The sequence below is a fragment of the Pleurodeles waltl genome, chromosome 6 (assembly GCF_031143425.1).
Source record: "Pleurodeles waltl isolate 20211129_DDA chromosome 6, aPleWal1.hap1.20221129, whole genome shotgun sequence".
Lineage (NCBI taxonomy): Eukaryota > Metazoa > Chordata > Amphibia > Caudata > Salamandridae > Pleurodeles > Pleurodeles waltl.
The window spans coordinates 1,511,901,309-1,511,921,943 of NC_090445.1; the positions used below are offsets into that span (position 1 = coordinate 1,511,901,309).

The 20,635-nt window shown below is 42.2% G+C and overlaps 1 protein-coding gene across 5 annotated transcripts in view; it reads left to right on the plus strand.

The window, feature by feature from the left end:
- Positions 1-20,635, plus strand: part of NADK (NAD kinase) — a 417,957-nt gene that overhangs the window by 271,874 nt on the left and 125,448 nt on the right. Inside the window, exon 1 of one of the 5 annotated variants that reach the window (XM_069241016.1) lies at positions 16,346-16,638. The exons of the other annotated variants lie outside the window; for them this stretch is intronic. Coding sequence (XP_069097117.1) covers positions 16,481-16,638 — 158 coding nt within the window. The 5' untranslated portion in view covers positions 16,346-16,480. Of the gene's footprint in view, positions 1-16,345; positions 16,639-20,635 lie in introns of those variants that run through there. 5 annotated transcript variants of the gene reach the window in all.

Genomic DNA, 20,635 nt, shown 5'->3' on the forward strand with positions numbered 1-20,635 from the left:
ACATCTGCACAGGTCTTAGCAGAGATCTTTTACCGGACTTACAGCAGCTCCTTTGGAGTTTTTGCAGTCAGAGACGTTTTAAAGCTTGGGCAAAGTGGGCACTTGCCCAGGGCTCCCACCTGTTAAGGGGTCCCTAGGAAATTACCTTTCTCTCCATCTGACGTCTGTCTCTTTCAAAGTTTTTCCAAACAGGGGTCTGAAAATATTTCTTGCCGGTACCCCCAAAATCCTTAAGATGACACTGTTTACAATCCCTTCCATCATGATTTGAAAAGTACTCTTGTACACCAGTGCTGACAGACACGCAGCCTGTGCTGTATACACTCTAAAGTGAGATAAAAGACACACCATTTCCTAAGCTAAATCGCAGTTGTATACAGTTCCCACAGACTGGAAGGCACTGGAGTGTGTACTTTTGGTCTAAAAAGCTGCATCATCCAGCCTAACAAGAGACAATTTGATGTTTCCCATACTATCTATTTACTTTTCCTAAAACATGTAATGAACAGCTATTCTCCTGAACCGGAAAATACACTACTACACCTCTCAGTTTTACTTAGGATCACAGTCAATATTTACACAACTCACAAATGGCAAGATTGGGAACTGAAACAACCTGAAAAGTCAAGTTATAATCATTACAGCCAAAACATGTTCAAAACAGGGGTCCTGCAAAGCAGGTTAAGAAGATAAAGAAATATAAAGTTCTACCTTTGTCAGACAACTGGGTCAAGAGTGTAACATTTTCAGATCCTTCTGGGCAGTGCACTTTGTTAGGTAGTCATTGAAGTGTTAATTTATGTATATTGCAGCCATTTTGTTTTAGCTGCGGTCAAAGTCACAAAGCCAAGCATTAGGCTTTGGGACCGAAAGGAACACCTCACCTCTACCCTCTGTACCCCCACAAACATGTTAGTTGCAGTTGGAAAAACCATGTAAGATAACACTGGCCAAGGCAGAGTGCACATAGCAATGTTTGTATAACAGTGCAGGCACAGTATACAACGAGGGCAACAGGGAAGATACCATTTGTAAACAGTTGAATTCAATTGTACCTTTAACACAAATCTGATCAATGGCAAACCTATAATTTTAAACTGCATATTCGTAACTTCTTTGTAGTCATCAAATAAATCCATGAACATACACTAGAAATTCAAGTATTACCATGCAAAATTATGGTCAATATTGTGAATTGTGTCATTTAAAATTTTAGTTTGTGAAACAAACCAAACATAGATGAGTTACCAAATAGGTCCTTCATGAAATGCGAACGAAGACTTTAGCGCACTGCTGGTTGACAGATACTTCAAGACTTAAATCATCCTTCATTGTAAACTTGTTTGTTTCTAAAATGTTTACTGTCCCTGCAGGTATGACTGACGGATATTACTGCCTCCGCAGACCCAGCCAAAAGTTTGACAAAAAATGTGACATAAAAATTAATCTTCTACCCGTTAAAACAATCACGCTGTTCACAGCATATAGGAGCTAAAACCTTAATTCCTATCAAACTAAAAAAATAAACCAGTGAGTATTCAATGATTTTCAGTTGTAAGGTCGAAATCATGCACTCTGTTTCAGAGCTGAAGACTTTCAGTTAGCATAAGCCAGTGAGCTCCTGAAAATAAAGATCTGAGCTTCAAACATTTGGTATTAACTCACGGCGGCGTTAAGAATGACTCAAGACAGAGAGGTCATGAGAGAGATAAAACAAAGATAGAAAGAAACGGACGACAAGGAAAGACAAAGAAAGTCAGAGAAAACTGAGAGATGGCGAGAGAAGATAAGTAACATGGCTGTCCTGATGTGCTATAGGAGGTCGTTCCGGGATTTGCCTGGCAGGGGAGAGATAGCCCTATCTCCTGTCTTGCTTCTATGCATATGGGGAATGTGGGCAGAGCGGAGGTTCCTGGTTGGTTGGTGGAAGTGAAGGCGGTGGTTGAGATTAATCCTCGTTGTGAAGTGCCTTGAAGGTGTGGGTGAGCAATTTGAAATGGTGGCGTTTGTGAATGGGGAGCCAGTGTAGTTTTTAGAGGTGAGGTGTGATATCCGTGCTGCGAGAAAGGTTGAGGATTAGCCTGGCGGCTGTGTTTTTCATGTTTTGCGGCCTGCGTAGCAGGTGGGCAAAGATGCCATAGTAGAGGACATTTCCGTAGTCCTGGTTGCTTTTGACGAAAGCCTGAGTGATGGACTTTCTGATGGCAGGAGGGAGCCTTTTGATAATGTTTGTGAGCATGCAAAGTATGTGAAAAGCAGGCGGAGGTGACAGCATTGATTTGATCTCTCATGGTGAGGTTGGTGTCCAGGATAATGCCCAAGTTTCTGGTGTGGTCAGAGATTGAGAGAGTGGGGCCTAGTTCTATGGGCCCCCAGGTGGAGTCCCATGATGAGCTATTGTTGCTGAATATTAGCACTCACGTCTTGTCAGCATTGAGTTTGAGGGAGTTGTCTCTCATCCAGTTCACTACATTGGTCATGCACATTTTGAAATTACTTTTGGTTGTATATTGGTGTCTTCTGAGAGGGACCGGATGAGTTGGATGTTGTCAGCATAAGAGATTATGTTGAGTCCGTGGGTCCAAATGATGCTTGCTAGAGGAGTCATGTATATGTTGAAGACAGTGGGGCTGAGTGAACAGCGTTGCGGGACTCTGCAGATGAGGTCCTTGGGTTCTGATGTGAACAAAGGGAGATTGACACATTGCCTTCTTCCAGTCAAGAAGGAGTCTATCCACTTGAGAGATGATCCTTGGATTCCGGTTTCATGGAGTCTGGAGATGAGTGTGTAGTGGGAGACTGTGTTGAAGGTGGCGGAGAGGTCCAGGAGGACGAGTGCAGCACTGTAACTTTGATCTAGCATGGTGTGAATGTCATCTGAAGCTGTGATGAGAGCTGTCTCAATGCTGTGGTTGCTTCAGAAACCTGATTGTGAGCTGTCTAGGAGTTTGTGGTGTTAAAGAAAGCGGTAGAGCTGATGGTTGATGGCCTTTTCAATGGCTGGGAAGGGGAGCAGGGAGATAGGTCGGTAGTTGTTGAGAACTTCTGGGTCGCAAATGGTTTCTTGCGGAGCGGAGTGACTTCTGAGTGTCTCCAGGCATCCAGGAAAGTGGCTTTAGCGATGGAGGTGCTGACACTGGTTGCAGGTTTCGTGCTTATCGTGGGTCTCCCTAGGTTGAAGAAGGAGTGGGGACATGGGTCCGTGGGGGGGTCCCCAAGTGGGTGGAGGCCATTACAGCTGCTGTGTCTTTGTTGGTCATCCGGATCCTGTGAGTGGGGTGATCTTAGTGCTGGAGGTTAGAGGTGTGGTAGGGTGTGGTTGAGGGTCGAGGTTCCTGTAGATTTTAGATATCTTGTCATGGAAAAAGTCAGAGAGTTGGTTACAGAATCATTGTGACGGGTGATGTTGGAGGTGGCTGCCAGAAAGGTGAATTCTTTAACAATGGTGAAGAGTTCTTTGTATTTGTTGTTGCTGCCTTCAATTCTCTGGTCAGACATTTCTTCTTGGTCTCTTTCAGTTTGTGGTGGTAGCTCCTGAGAGAGGTCTTGTAGGCTTTCCTGGAGGTGGGGTCTCGTGAGGTTCTCCATTTTCGGTTGAACTATTTGCTTCGCCTCTTGGACTCTCTGAGTGCGTCAGTGTACCAGCACGCACATCTGTCCTTTTCGGGTTGCCATTTGTGATGGGTGTTAGAGGTAGAGAGAGTAATATAGCGAAGGAGACAAGGAGTAATACACATAGCAAAAGAGTCAGGAAGTGACAAAAACATATTAAGACAGTGGGGAGAGAAGACGAGAAAGGGAGAAGTAGCGAGGGAATAAACGAATGAGTGAACAGATGAATGAATGAATTAGAGGTGGCTGTAGGGCCTGGAATTTCTACTGACTGGCTGAATGGATGAGGTTTGATTGCCCAAGTGGGGTAAGTGGAGAAAATTGGGAGCAATTACCAGAGCTGACCGGATGGGCGAGAGGAGCATCTAATTAACTTAATGGATGCAGAGCTGAATCCCAGTATTGTTATTTTATTTCAGACTGGATGGGATCCTTACCCACCCTTGAAAATGTCAAGATGAAACAGTATTCCCAGATTCTTGAAGTGTGAGACACTGGAACCAGAAGAAGTTAGGATGGAATCAGGATGTGATCTTACCAATCTACTAGGAGAGGGTTTTTATTTGAATGGATCATTTCTTACCAGTTAAGATGGGCAAAGTCCCAAATATTTGGATATAGACCCCCAAAAAACATGACACAAATCATATAGAGAATAGCACATATTTTAAATTTGAGCACTTTAGAATGGGAAAGCCTTGCACAATTTGCCTGCTTTGTTATATTCTGAGTTCTGAATTTTGGAATGGTACAGTAACTTCACATTCGCAAATTACCACACCCTGCAATGGGACAAATTGGGGGTGCACAGATACTGAATCAAAGTGATAAGGATTGGAATGAATCTCATTTAGACGTTGTACTTAGAAAAAATGAGGTGTTTGTGCGTGTGTCTGCAAGGATTGGAATGACTCCCATTTAGACGTTGTACTTAGAAAAAAGAGGTGTTTGTGCGTGTGTCTGCATGGATTACACTATATAAAAATATAGCTGACCTTACTGTGAGTGAAATTTACGCATGGTAGCTTCGTGCCAGTTATCTTTAGCACAACACTGCCTCTAATAGTGGCAATGCTCTGTGGCAATGCTATAACTGTTTCAGGCCATGATACTGATGTTCATCAAAATGAGTCTCAAATATACTGATTCTTTTCTTCTCAGAGAATACCTTAAGTATAAATCCTCTTTGGGCTTAGGAGATCTATGCCGGTGTGCCATGCCTGAATAGAGGGGTTCATAACAACATAAATAAATAGCAAGTGATGGCTACCTTCACAGCCTGCAGATCTTCTGGCTGTCTCTGAAAGACCTATGCCCATCTAAAGTCATGATGTAATGATCTGACTTTTATCAAAATTAACTTTTTCCATTTATAACAACTCAAGGGATAGAAATACAATTATGAGGCTTAAGTCAGCAAGTAGTGAAGCCACTGCTAAAAAGCTTTCGGCCCTTTCACTACTGCTTTTCCTGGGTACTTTTTTTTTATTGTATTTATTTTTTTAAACTGTATTCATTAGTTTATAACAGGAATTGAAATTCCAGATAGAACACAATACGTTCAGCAATACTTGAAAATTAGTTGTGTCACATCGGCATTAACAAAACAAACGTACCAGGATCATCCATTAACAGAATGCACCGCTCACGCCAACACCGCATGAAGTGACACAGTCGTCTCAAATGTCTACAGAGCTTCACGCAGCGTTGTTTCCCAAAGTTCACTGGTGTTCCATTGATTCTTGTACAGAATCAGTGGTCGTGCATATGTAGTGCAGTTTAATAAATACATTTGAAAAGGTGCACTTGTGTTTCTGGGGCAGAACATTCTAGGCTTGATTGAACCATTTGTCTCAAGCTGCTCACTACAAAAAGGTAAGGTCGGGTAACCACATAGCCGGTGCAGGTGACTTTCTCTTGTCCCAGTATTTAGCAACTGTGCATTTGGCAAGTAGCAGGAAGAGGGCTACCAATGTACAAATGGATATTGAATGCACCCAGCCCAGTAGTGCTAATTTGGGTTCCGGTTGTGTTGCCGCCTTCATGGACACTGCCGTATTCCTTGCCGCACTGAACTTTACCTTCTCAGACTTTTTTTTCCGAATTTCTTTTAAATCTGAAGGTATGCCAAGACCGGAGCCAAGCCACCTTGTGTATCTGAACCGTGATCCATTGCCGTCGGCTATAACTTTGACTTTACCGTGGTGAGGCGACTAGATGCCTGTGGTTGCCGCTTTGATCTTTAGGTGCTATTTTTCACAAAAATTCACAGCTCTGGTTCTACTGACTAGATTTTTGCCATTCTGGTGTCAGATTATTTATTTTTCTGTATTAGTGTGGGATTTTTCTTGCATTGTATTTTCACTTTATTACTGTTTGAGTGCTGCATAAATAAATTTCCTCTAAAGGACACCAGACTGGTTTTGTGCCAAACTACCAGAGGGTTAGCATAGGATAATTTGAGGACTTTTGTAGTTCACCCTTGCTGGGATTGTGGTTTCTGGTTGAGAAGGATAATTGCTCCCCTCAGCTCCCACTGCCAAATGTGGTTGGTAGGGATGAGGGTGAAACCAGTAGTGTTAAAAAAAAATGCTTGCACACATAAGTAATGTAATTCAAAGTGAGGTGCAGCAAAACCACCCTGACCACAGAGTAATGTCAATGTCACCTATTTGAGACTAGGCCACGTTAGTCTAATTATCATGGATCACATTATGGAAAAATTACCTGGTTAGCAGACTGATAATATTTAGAAAAAGATATACCATATGCAGAAGTATAATAATTTTTCCCAGTGTAATTCTTCCTGCCATGGACAAGGGAAGTCTTATCCAGCTGTAAATTTTATCATCTAGCCGGTATGTTGCACAATCATTCTTTTCCCTCATGATAGTATCAATATCTCGATTGATCCATATTTCCAGGTACCTTTCTAAACCCTAGTTCCATTCCAATAGAAAGTCTGGAACATTTCTACTACCCTTGGATGTAACGGGAAAAATAACTTAGTCCAGTTAATTTTGAGTCCTGACATGTTACCAAATCTAAGAAACTGTCAAAGGATCATAAGGAGACTCCCTTGGAGGTTGCAGAGATACAGTGTCATATCATCTGCATACAGGGACACCAACAACCTGCGTGAACTGTATCGAAGAGCATGTTCTGCATGTCGTTGGCATAATTTTGCTGCCAGTGGCACCAGTGCCAGCACAAACAGATTTGGAGACAGTTAGCATTCGTATCTCGCATCACTTAGAATTGGAATTGGTGCCCTAAGAAAACTGTTTTGTTGAATTTGAGCAGCGAGGTTTGTGCAGTGCAGCTGGATCTTCTTTTAAAAATTGTGAAGTAAATCCATGGGTTGAAGTATGGGGAAGAGCTGCAACTATACAACTGAATCAAAGGTCTTTGTGATATCTAAAAATTGCTGCTGCATCTATATCTGTATTGACTTGGTTTAACACTGCAAAAAGAGTGTGTAAATTATGGGTTGAGGGGCGGCCAGACATAAACCCCACCTGATCTGAAAGTGTAATTTCAAGAAGCAGTGGGGGTAGCTGATTTGCCAGCAGCTTGGCTAGTATTTTAACATCAGAGTTTTTAGTGATGGCGGTGTATATGAGTTAAATGTTTCTGGGGTTTGCTTGGTTTAAATAGGGTAATCAGGAGTCAAACACAGCTAGTAGGTGAGGGGCCAGTATTTCAGAGAACGGTTTGTAAAGTTCTGTTGGCAGGCATCTTGCCCTAGGACCCTCATTCATTGGGTAGGCGTTTATCACTGACACTATGTCCTCCACTAAGAATGGTTGGCTACAGTGCTCACAACATGGGTTACTTAGCCATATCTTGAGATAATACTCAAGGCTGTGAGCAGGCAGGTCTATTTGGGAGCTATATGGATTTCTATAACAAGAGCTAAATCCTTGGACAATCTCTTCTGCTTACCACATAGAGGAACCCAATTCATCCACGGCATAGGTGACATTTTTGCTAATCCAGGGTTTCTTAAGCTGGCTGGCCATGGATCAATCGAGTGTCTTACTTTCTCCATATGCTTTGCTACTGCATTATTCACTCATGTTTTTAATTTCCTTCCCTGGGTAAATTGATAGAGAAAATAGTGTTTAGTTAACTACAATGTCTTGCATAGAAATATGGCTTTTTTGTATACTTCTCAAGCAGACCTCTGCATGGAATGGTGATTCCATCAGCAGTAGACAATTTTATGAAGCTTTATAGATGGAGGTTATGTCACAGCGCTAATGTTTTTAGATCTGTTGACATCCTTCGAGACCGTCGACCATGATATTTTTCTACAGATTGGCACAAATCTCGACATCTCACGCACTGTCCTCAAATGGATCAGATCATACTCAAGTTATCTTTGGAATCCAGAACAATTCCATTTGTCAACACTATGATGCTATGATGAAAACCCTTTCTTTGTTTTATTGGTGTATTTTTTCCCGTTGTTCTTCATTATTTTCCTAGTCAACCGTGCTGTATTATAGTCATTCAGCATCGCAGGATAACATGAATCCAATAATAACTGCTTTTCAGAAAGTAGCTCTGTAACATACCGATTCTATGTAGTTACTGGCCTTATAACAACAAACAATCACAAAAAGAACCCCCTACCCGGGTCCCACTACCCCAGATTTCATCCAGTGACCAGCATTAATTTATCACAGGATAATATCAGAACATTTGGCACACAACGTTACCTGCATGCTCATGTCATAAGCGTACCAGGTTTTGTACAATAATGTAATAATTTTCACATAGTCTACAAATAGTATCCATAGGCTTAAATGTCTGTATGAATCATTGTCCAAGTGGTTTGCAATGTCTCTTGGGGTTGACAGTCTTGCAAATTGGCTCTTAATCCAGTGTCAGACTAAGTTTAGGCATGCCACCTGTTGGGCATAAATTTGCATCTATTTCAGCCTTGGCAAATTTGTACGAGTCCATCTTCCAAGGTACAGAGGTGCCTGGAGCTCCAATTCATGGTTATTTGTCCCTTTGCAAGAGCTAGAGCCAGGTCTATAAATTTACTATAAGATCTATTAACCTTCAACCTAGGCGTGAGCCCCAGCAGGTATATTTTAGGCAACTCCAAATGAGATTTGCCTTTCCAGTCTCTAAGACATCTTGTGACGTTGTCCCACCAATGCCTAAAGGCTCCGCATGACCAGACCACATAGCTGAAAGGAGCCCACTACTGGTTGCAACGGGGACATGCAAGGGATGTTTCCGTATACATGACCTGTAGGCATGCTGGCAAATGCACCCTGTGGATAATTCAATTGTAAAAGCTTAAGGTGGATATTCAGCAACTCCAGCCATACTTGCTACTGGCCTGTGGTCCATTTAGAGTCTGTAGCGCTTTTTCCAAATCCTCTTCCCACTTACACCTCAATGAGGTTAGACTTTTAGATCCGATGGCCCTTTTGGATCTATATGCCATTGTGATGAAATGACAGCAATTCCCACGTATCCACAGCATCTGCATTATTGTGTCTACCATTAGCTCTGACCCCCACTGCACAATATGAGTGTGATAGCTTTAGAAAGTACTGCATAGGTCAACAATTGCCCTGGAGGTAAGGTAATTAGCAAGTATCACTTCTTAAAGAGGAATGAGAGTATCAGAAGAATATAAATCACTCAATAAGGCTTTCACTGCTCTGGCGGAGGAGACCTGTCCCCCTCTGCGTTACCTGTGAAAACCTCTGGAGCACCTACAACAGGCTTTCCTGGGCATAAGGGGTCCCATCAGCCCTCCTAAAAATGTACATTGCCAACTGTATTATACTGCCTGTGGCAAGATCTAAGTATCCCGGACCTTAGAATGCATATCAAGAACGTATTTACAAAGTTTGTGGGGGATAGCTCCTCTTCTGCAGGAAAACTCAAAGAACATCCCAGGGTTGAACCGTCTTGCCACACTCTGGAGTTTCACCATCATGTAATAAGATTCTAAGTCAGGGTTCTCCCATTTCCTCATTCCAAGGGAACATAATGACTGTCTAGTGATACCCTCTTCCTGCTTCCTCCCCAGACCAACTCTGTCAACAGCATGGAGACTTCCTGAAAGAACTGTCTTTTAAGTTGCATCAGAGCCCACTATGTTGGCCTGGGCTACTTATCCCATTACCGAACGGAGCAATTTGCACTAAAAATCAATTGAGGACCTATCAGCCTTTATCGCCTGTCCAAGACTGACTTGTCGCACATCTTGATGATCTCTGTATACACTGCCTTCTAGTTATTTTAAGCGGTGAGTGCTACCAACAGCCCTGAGATTGAAGACAAAGGCATCATAGTGCACCCCCTTTGTCAGAGTAGAAAGACACAACTTCACTGCATTATTTTGTATACCTAACTGTTCCCTAATCCTTTGGAGCTCTTATCAGTCCAGCCAGATCTTTGATGCAAGTATATGCATAAGTAATAACATGTCGTCCATATGTAGAAAAATGACATGTTTTTGACTACTGACATGAGCACCCAGCATCCTTCTGCTACTGCGGTTGTGTCATGTGAGGGGCCCCACTGCCAGTGCAAACAGCAAAGTGGAGAAGCAATACTCGTGCCTTGTTCCACATTGCACTGACCAAGCATCGGAGATCACGCTCCCTATTCTCACCCTGGTGGTAGCTGAGTAAAGTAGCCCATTTATTTATAGCACTCCCAAAACCCATGTGTTTCAGGACTGACCACAAGAAGAGAGTCAAAAGCTTTCTCCATGTCTATGGAGGCTAGGCCACTCTGGTGGATCCAGCTGGAACACTGCTAAGGACATGAAACCACTGTCTCAAATGTGGTATTGTGCTGCAGCCAAAGACAAACCTACTCTGATCATGGTGTACAATAAACAGCAGCACGCAAACCACCCTGTTAGACAAGATCTTCCCCATTGCAGGTACTCAGTACTAGGCAATACCTGCCTATTTAAACCACTGAGCACAACTACCACAGCTTCGTTGATAGTCGGGATAATTGTCCTCTTGTGTGGGCCTCATGGTAAAGTTTTAAAAGATGTGGAGTCAGTTCCCCCTGCAGTCTCTTATAGAACTTCAGGGGAAGCCAATTGCTGCCCAGAGTCTTGCGCGTGTGTAGCAGTGTCAGAGCTAATTTGACTTCATCTGGTGAGATCAGTAGTTTCAATTCCTGCTCCTATTGGGTGAATCGCAGTTGTATAGTTTAGATTAGAACATCTGATGTTCTAATTCTTTGCAATACATTTTATGCTTTATTTTATTGTTTGTATCAGACATTATTTTCAAAGAAACATAGTTAGAAACATAAACAGTTAATGGGGTGTTCTTGGCCCATTCCCACTGTGGAAACAAATATACTTCTTCTCTTGGCAAGAGTACATTTCTGAGAATTGTCACAGTGGGAATGGGGTGAGTGCTGGGCAGACAAAAAGTACATGCTTTGGCTCCTGGGACACGTTATAGCATAAATTACAAACTGGAGGGATTCCAGACCATTTCGCTAGACTGGAGTTAATCAGAAGCATCCCCAGCCTCAATAATATCCAAAATCATCTCAACCCATGAGGTTAATTCTGTGCAATGTAGGGTTGCCCCCTCCTTACCATAATCGAACTACTTATATTCACAAAATCCCTAATTTCACTACGCCTTTCGTTGTCCAAACGAAAGCTTAACACTCAGGTTGCCTGCTTCAAAATAGCTTTTAGTTGGGCCACTGATTTTGTCACGGGATCTGTTCTCAACTTATCAACCGCTAAAAGACAATTTCTATATAAAACCAACTCATCCTTATTTTCAACTGATAATTCTTTCTTCATTAAAAACCTTAATGCATTATCTTTACTCCTTATTATCGCCGCAACCCTACTACCACCCTGGCTACACCATGAGTGTACACGCTTCTCAGCCCCATCTCCAGACGCAAGTCCGCTGCTGAGATCGATTGGGTAGCTGAAGTGAGTTTTCTCAGCAAATGACCTTCCATTTTGTTTTTTTTTTAAATCCCATTTAGCCATCTCAATGGTTTCCAGGTCATCCCAATTGTCTCCAGGCCATAAAGTAACCGCGGGGGACCTAAGGCTCCTAACGCGTTCCCTTCCATCACCACAAGGAGGCATGTACTTCTGTAAAGTACAAATCATCCAAGTGTGTTTTCTCGGCAGTTCCACCTTACTGACCTACCTGATTGAGACGCTCAAGGAACAATCACATTGGCAAAGTTGTAGACACTCACTGAAACTGGAGTCATTATCTTAGCATCCTTCATGCAGCTGTAGATTAGGAGACACACTGTACGTTTACCCAACGGGATATCTAATTCATCAGTTGGGTATACATTCTGCAGAAAACACTGGTCCCTTCTTAGATAAATAAGCAGGGCAGAATTCATTCTGAGATGATGCTCATCTCACAGAAAATAAACCTCAACAGGAAGCATTTACAGATATAAACAGAGCAGGTGCCCAAGATGAAGCTCTACTTTTGTAAAGTACTAATCATCCTATCTTCGTGCGCATGGCCAAGATAAACAATGCAAGTGTTTTTTCTCTGCATTTCCACCTTGAAATGTTACCAATAATCTTTGGAAGAGGTGGTTGCATCCTTGCTTTTTTGAGTGCAATATCTCATGTAGTGACTGTGGTAAGTGGGTTCTTTCTTGTCATCTGCTGCTGAGACCAGATTTCATGTTATCCCTTTACATATTAAAATTTTGTTTTAGCAGTTAATAAGTTGAGTATAGATCCTAACTTCGTCGTGAAAATTTCAGCAGCCCTACTAAAAACTGTTTTGAAGCAGGCAACCTGGGCGCTAAGCTTTCGTTTGGCGAATGAGAGGTGTAGTAAAACTAGGTATTTTTTTGTGAAAGTAAGGAGTTCAGTTATGGTAAGGAGGGGCAACCCTACATTGCATGGAATTAACCTTATGAGTTGAAAAGATTTTGGATATTATTGAGGCTGGGGATACTTCCAATTAACTTCCTTCTAGGAAAACGGTATGGAATCCCTCCAGATTGTAATTGGTGTAATAACGGGTCCAAGGACCTAAAGCATGTCCTTTTTGTCTGCCCAGCACTTTCACTGCAGTGACGGAAATGGTTAAAACCTTTATGTATTCAATTTTCTATTTGTACATCATCTGAAGCAATGCAGTCACATTATATGCCCCAAATGAAATATTTTGTTACAGCATTTTTAATTATTTTTAATGTTTCTTAAACTTCCATGATGGTATGGTTGAAATAGCTTGGAAAACTTTGGATGGTTAGTCTTTGTTGATTCTAATTCATGAAGTACTGCTCCGATATTTATCAATATTTTATTGAATGTTTTAATATTTGAGTATACTTAGCTTTTATGTATCTTTTATGTGAGCCTCTGCAGAGTTCCGTAATCATAAATAAACTAAACTCGAATCTTGTTTAGTTACACTCTTAAAATATTTAAAAGTAAACATTCTTATAGAATAAAAGTGTAAAGACAATATCTTAATATGAGTTATATTTAACATAATTAAAGACTGCACAACAATGCAAAGTATATTGGGCTGCAGCTAAATATATGCTGGGGCCTCTTCTGCTTTCCCCCTAAATTGACTATTCTGTCTGCAGGGAGGCTGGCAATCAGACACTGAAGTATATTAAACTGCCTTGGTGTGTTTAAGACTGCAATACCAGCTCCTGTCTACAGGGACAGAGCTGAGCAAAAAAATAAACATACTTTATGAAACACAAGTCCCCACAAGGCTTTTTTTTTTTTTAAATGTGTGAAACTTGGCAGAGATGTTTCTACAGTGATTTTCTACCATTTAGAAGAAATGACCTTGTAGGAACTTGAGTTAAAGTCCCCACTGGGTGAGTGTGTTATCACATCCAAGTCCCCACAAGGATACTAACACAAACATACACACACACAGTCGCTCTCTCTCTCTCGCTCTCTTTCTTCCCCACCCTCTCATTCTCCTTCTCCTCTTTTGAATTTTTTTTGCCTAAATAGTTCAAACAGCACCTGTCCCCTCACTGGGGTGCAGACACACTCACATGTCTATGCCTTAAAGAGTAAGCTGGACCAGCACCCAGCTCACAGGAGCACAGAAACACATGCCAGGGGTCCTCTGACACCTAGGATACCTACCAATCTCAGACATTTCTGACACCTAGAGACCAGAAAGGGTCGTGGACGGTGTCACTTGAGTGGATACCACCTGTTTCATACCCAAAATACCCTGCATATGTCAAACATTGGTTAAAAAACTGTTTCATCACATTTGTATGTCGAAAAATTCTGGAATTTGTGAAAACATAAAAAAACTCCCACCACCCAGTGATCCCACACTTCTGCCAACACATAGCAGTACCTTAAATTAGGGTGGGCCAATCATAAGTGACAAGAAAAGGCCAAACGTGACTGTGTGAAGTAAATATAGTGTCAAGCGGTCATCACATGATCTCAGTGGAGGATGGGGTGAATTATCATGTTTTGTGGTAAAAAAACATTAACAATCTGACAAATATCATGGTCAACATGATCTTGTGGCCAGTAAGTCAGGGTGAGGGAGGTCTGGCACCCAGCAATCAAAACCTTCGGATGTAAGTAGTGTTAGTCAAAATTATATGGTTGGGGAATGTTTCCATACAGCCTAAGGATCTCTGAGACCATAAGACAGGTATCCTAAATACAGAATTTGCCTACAGGATCAGCTTCCCAAGTTTCCAAAATCTATTACACCCAGTGTATTACTAATGGTCACTCTGAGCTAATAGGAAACCCATACACATCTGTTAACACCAAAGTTGCGGTTCAAACCTCGACAGAGATATACATGTTCCTGGATAAAGGGCCCTGGAGGGACCCACAAGAGTTCGGGGAAAAATGCAACTAATCTGAGAAACATCATGTTTGGTGTTCTAGTGGTCAGGTGGCCAGGGCAAGGGTGCCCTGGCTTGCACCAGTAGGTTATTTTGGTCATACAGAACTAGAAAATGTAATGCAACTAAATATTCAACAGATGTGTTTAAAAACTTAAAATATTTCTACCTTTTTAATGGCAATTTCAATCTGCAATGAGATTAATGTGTTCTTTGTACTACTACGTATCCCTAAATATGCCCCAAAAATGTAGTTTCTAAGGGTGCGTAAAAACTCCTCACCAGAGGTGGCGCAGAGACCCCAGCAGTAAAAGAGTTGAAGTTCTTCATAGGTTGACCACTGCCATCATGAGCAAATGAGAAATTGAAGATCATTTTTAAAACATACCCGGGATGTGTAGGGCGATAGACTTACTACAGGAGGGTTTACACCATAACGCACCTTCCTCTGAATGCAGTGTTATATATATTTTACACGAAAGAGAAAGATATTAATAAAATGGAGTTCAAACGCATCCACGCACTATAAAAATATGTAAATGTCGGTGAATACTATTTACAGTAGAGTCTGCTAAATGTGTTTAGCTGCATTTCTTAAATGGAATATGTATTTTCTGTTGGATAACCTTTTGTGTCAATGTGTGTTATAAATGCTAAAGTACATGAGTAATACAGCCACGAAATTTGCCGCAAATGTGCCTTTAATCACATAAAATGTAGTATAATTTTCCTATCTGAGAACATTTGCCCTTTCTGCGTTATCAGTCTATCCTTTTGGTTCCCATTCCCGCATAATTCCAGTGGCCCGCCTTCTGATAGTGGCCAGCGTGGATTCACAAGCAGTCCACATAATGCTGTTGGTGGTGAGGCAATAGAACAGATGAAGCGGGGCTAGCGATTTAATTTATCAAAATGTTTAGAGCACACCGCAAGCTAAGTTGTTTCTTGGCACTTTTCAGTAGCAGATGTTGTTGTTATGAAACTCAAGAATATGCTAATGTCGAAAAGATGAAATCTCAAATTGACTGATTCAGTATTCACACCTGTCACTTTGGTGTTACATTCTCATCCCTGAGGCAGGTGCTCAGTCCACGCGACTGTGAATTCCAAGACCAGAGGTGACGTGGTGGTGGGAGGCTGAAGGTAAACCAGTACAGTAATACAAAGTAGTTTTAAGTACTTCCGCCTTGACAGTGATACCGGACACTTTCCTACAGCTGCAACGACTAATGCAGTATTTCTGAAACGGACTATCACTCTGAAGGGTGGTGTCGTTTTCACTTCCTGGTTTTCCGAGACTGGGCGGTAGGTGTGGCGGCCAGGTTGGGGAGTGAACTACGCTGTTCCGATACTCAGCCCCTCCCACCCGCGCCCGTGCGGGCAGCCGTGCCGGCTCGAAATCTAGTCTGAAATGTTGCACCACCTGACTGAGGCCAGGCGCTCCCCGCCTCTTGGGGCCGAGCCACCCTGTACGGGGCTCAGTGGGGACCGTCTTAAGGCAAGGAGTCGAGATCTGACCACCAGTCTAGGAGCCCGGCTGGACTAGGACCGGCGACAAGGTCTTGAAACACGGGATGCTTCTGGACGGACGCCGACGGACGACAGTCACTTGTTGATTTTACACACAAGCCAAGTCTGAGCCTTCTCTCTCCGGACTGTAAACGTGCAGAGTAGGTTACACCATCCGACTCGCCCCCGTGGCTTTATGGCCGGGCTTTGTTTAAGAACACGCGATCCTGCCGCTCAGAGTGACCAGCCCGACAGTGACAGGTTGTGGTGTAAGACTTGAATATGACAGCTACTCCACACACACCATTTTGTGAAAACAAAAAAGATGATTGGTGCTTTTTATGAAAGAGAAATTGGAAAATAGTTTCCGTGAAATACCTGATATATTTTGGATTTTGTACTTGAAGCCCATTTTCAATTTTGCACATAATGGGAGATTTTGACGAACTGCCATCCAACTATTTGAGCAGCACACCGGCTGCCATGGGAAATGCGTTGTAGCTGGTTGCCCATTTTGCCGAAGGGCAGGCAAGAATTGAGCTCTCCGCTTCCCAGGCAAGTTGAACGTTTACATATGAGCAGGACGATGAAGGTTCTTGACAGCGACGGGGTGCGAGCCTTTCCATTCGGCCCCTCCACCTGCCGAGGGTAAGTGTCGTGCCAATACTGAGTTGGGTTCTGATGCATAACATGAAAAAACACTAATTTCTCGCCAAGCAAGGAGCAGTTGAACTTCGAAAATCTAAAGGAAAACTAAAAATTCCTTCAGCACACCCACCTGTTTACTTCCAACACCACAAAGGTCTTTCTAGATCACACTAACTTTACTTTCACACAGACATACACAAGCCACTTCGAATCTTTACACAGTTCATTCTCGCAACTAACCAAACCGAAACACCAACAAATCATACACTATCAAATATGCTTCCTCATTTGGATCGCCGGCTTCCCCAGACCAACACACAAAGATGCCCAGGTGAAGAATCCACTACAGAGCCTTAGCAGAGGTGGTTCGTTCCACAGAAATTCAAACACCATAGCATCTACCTCGCAGTATGAGGGGCATTCATGGCACTGTGTAGTGTAACCGAGAAATAGTGGCTGTACGTGTTGTATTGTAAGTAAGTGTCAAGTGGTTATCACCGCACCTTTCTTACTAAACTGAATGATCTCAAATAACATTTGCAAGTGAACAATGTAGTGTTGGATAATCACCCCCACTGTGCTTGGTGATTTCATTTACTCTCTGCATTGAAGATAAGCTCGAGAGACAGTGATGTCAAATGACGTCTTAACCACAGATTATCTGACCTCAAGTTTTTTTTTTTATATACGTCACTTACTATGCTAAACCCAGTGGCATGTTAATTTAAAGGAATGATTCGTTTTTAGCCTTTGTAAATGTCATTTTTTGTATGACAGCAAGTGCTTGAGTTTGATCTGTCTAATTGGTCAGTAGTTTGGTTGGTGGTAAAAAAATCTGGGGTACAGAGGAGTGAGTCTGGTACAGGAATGATAGAAAGAAAAAAGGACAGCATTTACAAATCTCGATTCAGGAGAAATTTATGGCGAGTGATGCATTTTTTCGATAATCGAATTGTATTGCGTTTATACAATAACCCAGGCATGGAAAGGGTAACACAAAAGACAGGGAGAAAAGGGTACACATTTTATGCACAGTATCGTAAACATCAAGAGGGAGCCATGGCTCCTAAACACAAAGGATTCCCGACACATCCCTCAGGGCACTAGTATGTTGTAATACTTCTGTCATCTCCCCCAGGTCGTATGGGTGCAACCTCTTGCTATGTATATGTCTTGCTGGTTCTTGCGAATTATGCATTTTAATGTACATTGGGCTAATGACATCCGACCTGTCAACTCACACACTGACACCATTGTCACACAATATAAGCTCTCTTCATATGGTCACCCAGTGAAGAGCCAATAACACATGATACAATACAATATGGGCTGAAAAAAACTTTCAAAGCATTGCTTTCCAGCTAGTGTTTGGCAGCTCTGCTCAGCTGATGTCTGTCTGGGGTTTTGCCACCTCCCAGGCCATTAGTGGTAGCCTCAGAAAGTGCAGACGCTCTCAAACAACAATATCCTTCTATCCCTCACTAAATGGTCAATATTAACAAAATCCGTCCATACTTGAATCTCGGGTGCTTAACCTGACTATGCCATTACTAGTGAAATCTCCCCATACGGGTCCTCATGTGTCTATCCTGACTATACCATTACCTTATCCACCTTCAATAGACTCTGTGCTTTTCACCAGGCACAGGAGGTGGCCCTGAGGACGGGGTGGGCTTTCAGCTGCTGTTTCTCTTTCAAGTGCAGCACACCTAAACATCCTATTTTACCCATTAAAGATTTGTCAATGGACAGCCATCTCTGTTTTTCAAGGGTGATATGGAAGAAATACCCAACAATTGCCAGTTGAAATTATAGCCAATACATTTCGGGGTTGGGCAGTCGGAGACCTCCACATTCTATGTTTCCACATAGTTTGGTCAGTTTCAGACAGGCCCCCTCCCAACCAACCCTATAGAAACAATTTGATCATACAGGAGAGTTATGTGAGTATTGTTTTAGGCAGCCATATGGGAAGCATCGCAAACACATAATGAATCCTAGGTGCCACATTCATTTTGATCACCTGTACCTTACCTCATAAGGACACATTCAGGGCTGTCCATCTCTCCATTTCATGGCGGATCATGGTTAATAGGAGAGACATGTTGAACTCTATGACACTGGGTAATCTGGGATTCAGGAAAAAGTCTAAATATTACAGTTTGGAGGCTTGCCATTGAAAAGGATGTGCTCCTAGCACTGCCATTGTGGAGGTGTGAGTCAGTAGCATAGCCTCACATTTCCCTCAGTTAATGTGATAGCTCGAGAATGCTGAATGGCCCAATATCAGGATAGTAACATATGATAGGGACATAGTCAATCAATCAATCAAGGAATTTGTAAAGCACACTACTCACCCGTGTGGGTCTCAAGACGCAGAGGGGGTCAGGTCGGGATGTAGAATTCAGTAGAGTCATCAGAATGTCATCATCATATAATAACGTCTAAAGTTCCCTATCTTAGGTAATTATGCCTTGAATCTCCAGATTTTGATGGATAGATATTGCCAGTGATTCGAGAGCTTTTAGGAATAACCATGGAGAGAGTGGACATCCCTGCCTTGTTCCCTATAGGATTGGAAAGCCTCACAAGGCATGTCCATTGCAAGTAAACACTGCTGTGCAATTCGTATATAACCATTTGACCCTGGTCAGGAAATCTATAGAGTTTTAAGGTATCTTCACCTCAAGTATCATGATTATCAGTTGAAGTAATTTTGAGGTATGTTAGTGGCAAATTGTGAGTTTTAAGTTATAAACTCTCGCCTCCTAGGGGGGGGGGAGTGTTTGTGCGTTGATGTGGGCATCTGTGTGTGTGTGTCTATAGTGGCCTATACGAAAGCTGCCCTTAATTTCAGTTCCAGTAACTGATCTACTCACCTGTGTCCGTTCTCAAATAGCAATACACTAACAATAAAACATAGCTTACTGTGGGCTGTAAACCGACGCACATGGACAAAGGAAATCAGCGCACACTGGTATTTATTCTCAACATTCTGGCACTGTTCTGTTCCCGAGCCTGATCACAAAGTTAAATTAACTGGGATGGCCAGGATTAATACTCTGAAATTCAGGTGCAGTAGCAGAAAACTTACTTATTAGACCAAACCTACCCCTGTTAAGATATCTACAAAGTGAATGCATTTTTCTTAGTCCTTTTGCCTCCGTTGTGTCTTTTTTTGTCCGCTTTTTGTTTTTCCTAATCAGGTGTTCAAACCTACTCATTTACTAATTTAGCCATGAATCCGCAAGTTATTCATGTTCTTTGTTGCAGTAGCGAGTGAACAGCAAATGTCGGTCGATTTAGAATAGACATGCCTTGTGTTAGCAAGAATAGAACTTGAGAACCTTTCTCCAGGTAATTGCTCCTTTAGCGTGTTCATCTCCCCCAGTGCATTGTTTGACAAGAAAAGCTGAACTTCTTTTATTTCTGACACAAGCCCCACGATTATGATACTCCTCTTCCGCGACGCTCGTTATAGTTGTTTGGAAAAAAATACAGCACAGGCTGCCTTGCATTGGTATGACGTATAACGGAAACATCCAAAATGAAAGGAGCTATATCAAAATTAAAAATTCAGTCATCACTCGTGTGCAGAATACACACCTAAAATGTGTGATTTGTTCTTTATATCTACTGCTTTGGGGCATCCTCTATACGTCTGCGCAATTATGGATCACTCACCAAAAAAGATGATCAGTTTGTATGCAACACTTTCCATTAAGGTCAAAGAAAGATTTCAGCTACCTTCAGACCTACATCACCTGTAGTGTAAACCAAAGGGAGCACATTCCCGGGGCAAACATAAGAGAGCACATCACCACGCAGGCCTTGTTTTTCTTGATCAAACCAGCCGACAGCTTATTCATTACCCAAATATAACCATACTGGGTGATAGATTTCAATATTTGGGTATACCCCAAGGCTTGCACCCTGTCTAATACCTGTGGTTTGCATTTTAAGATTCTTATAATTCTTACAAAGAGAAGTCGACTCG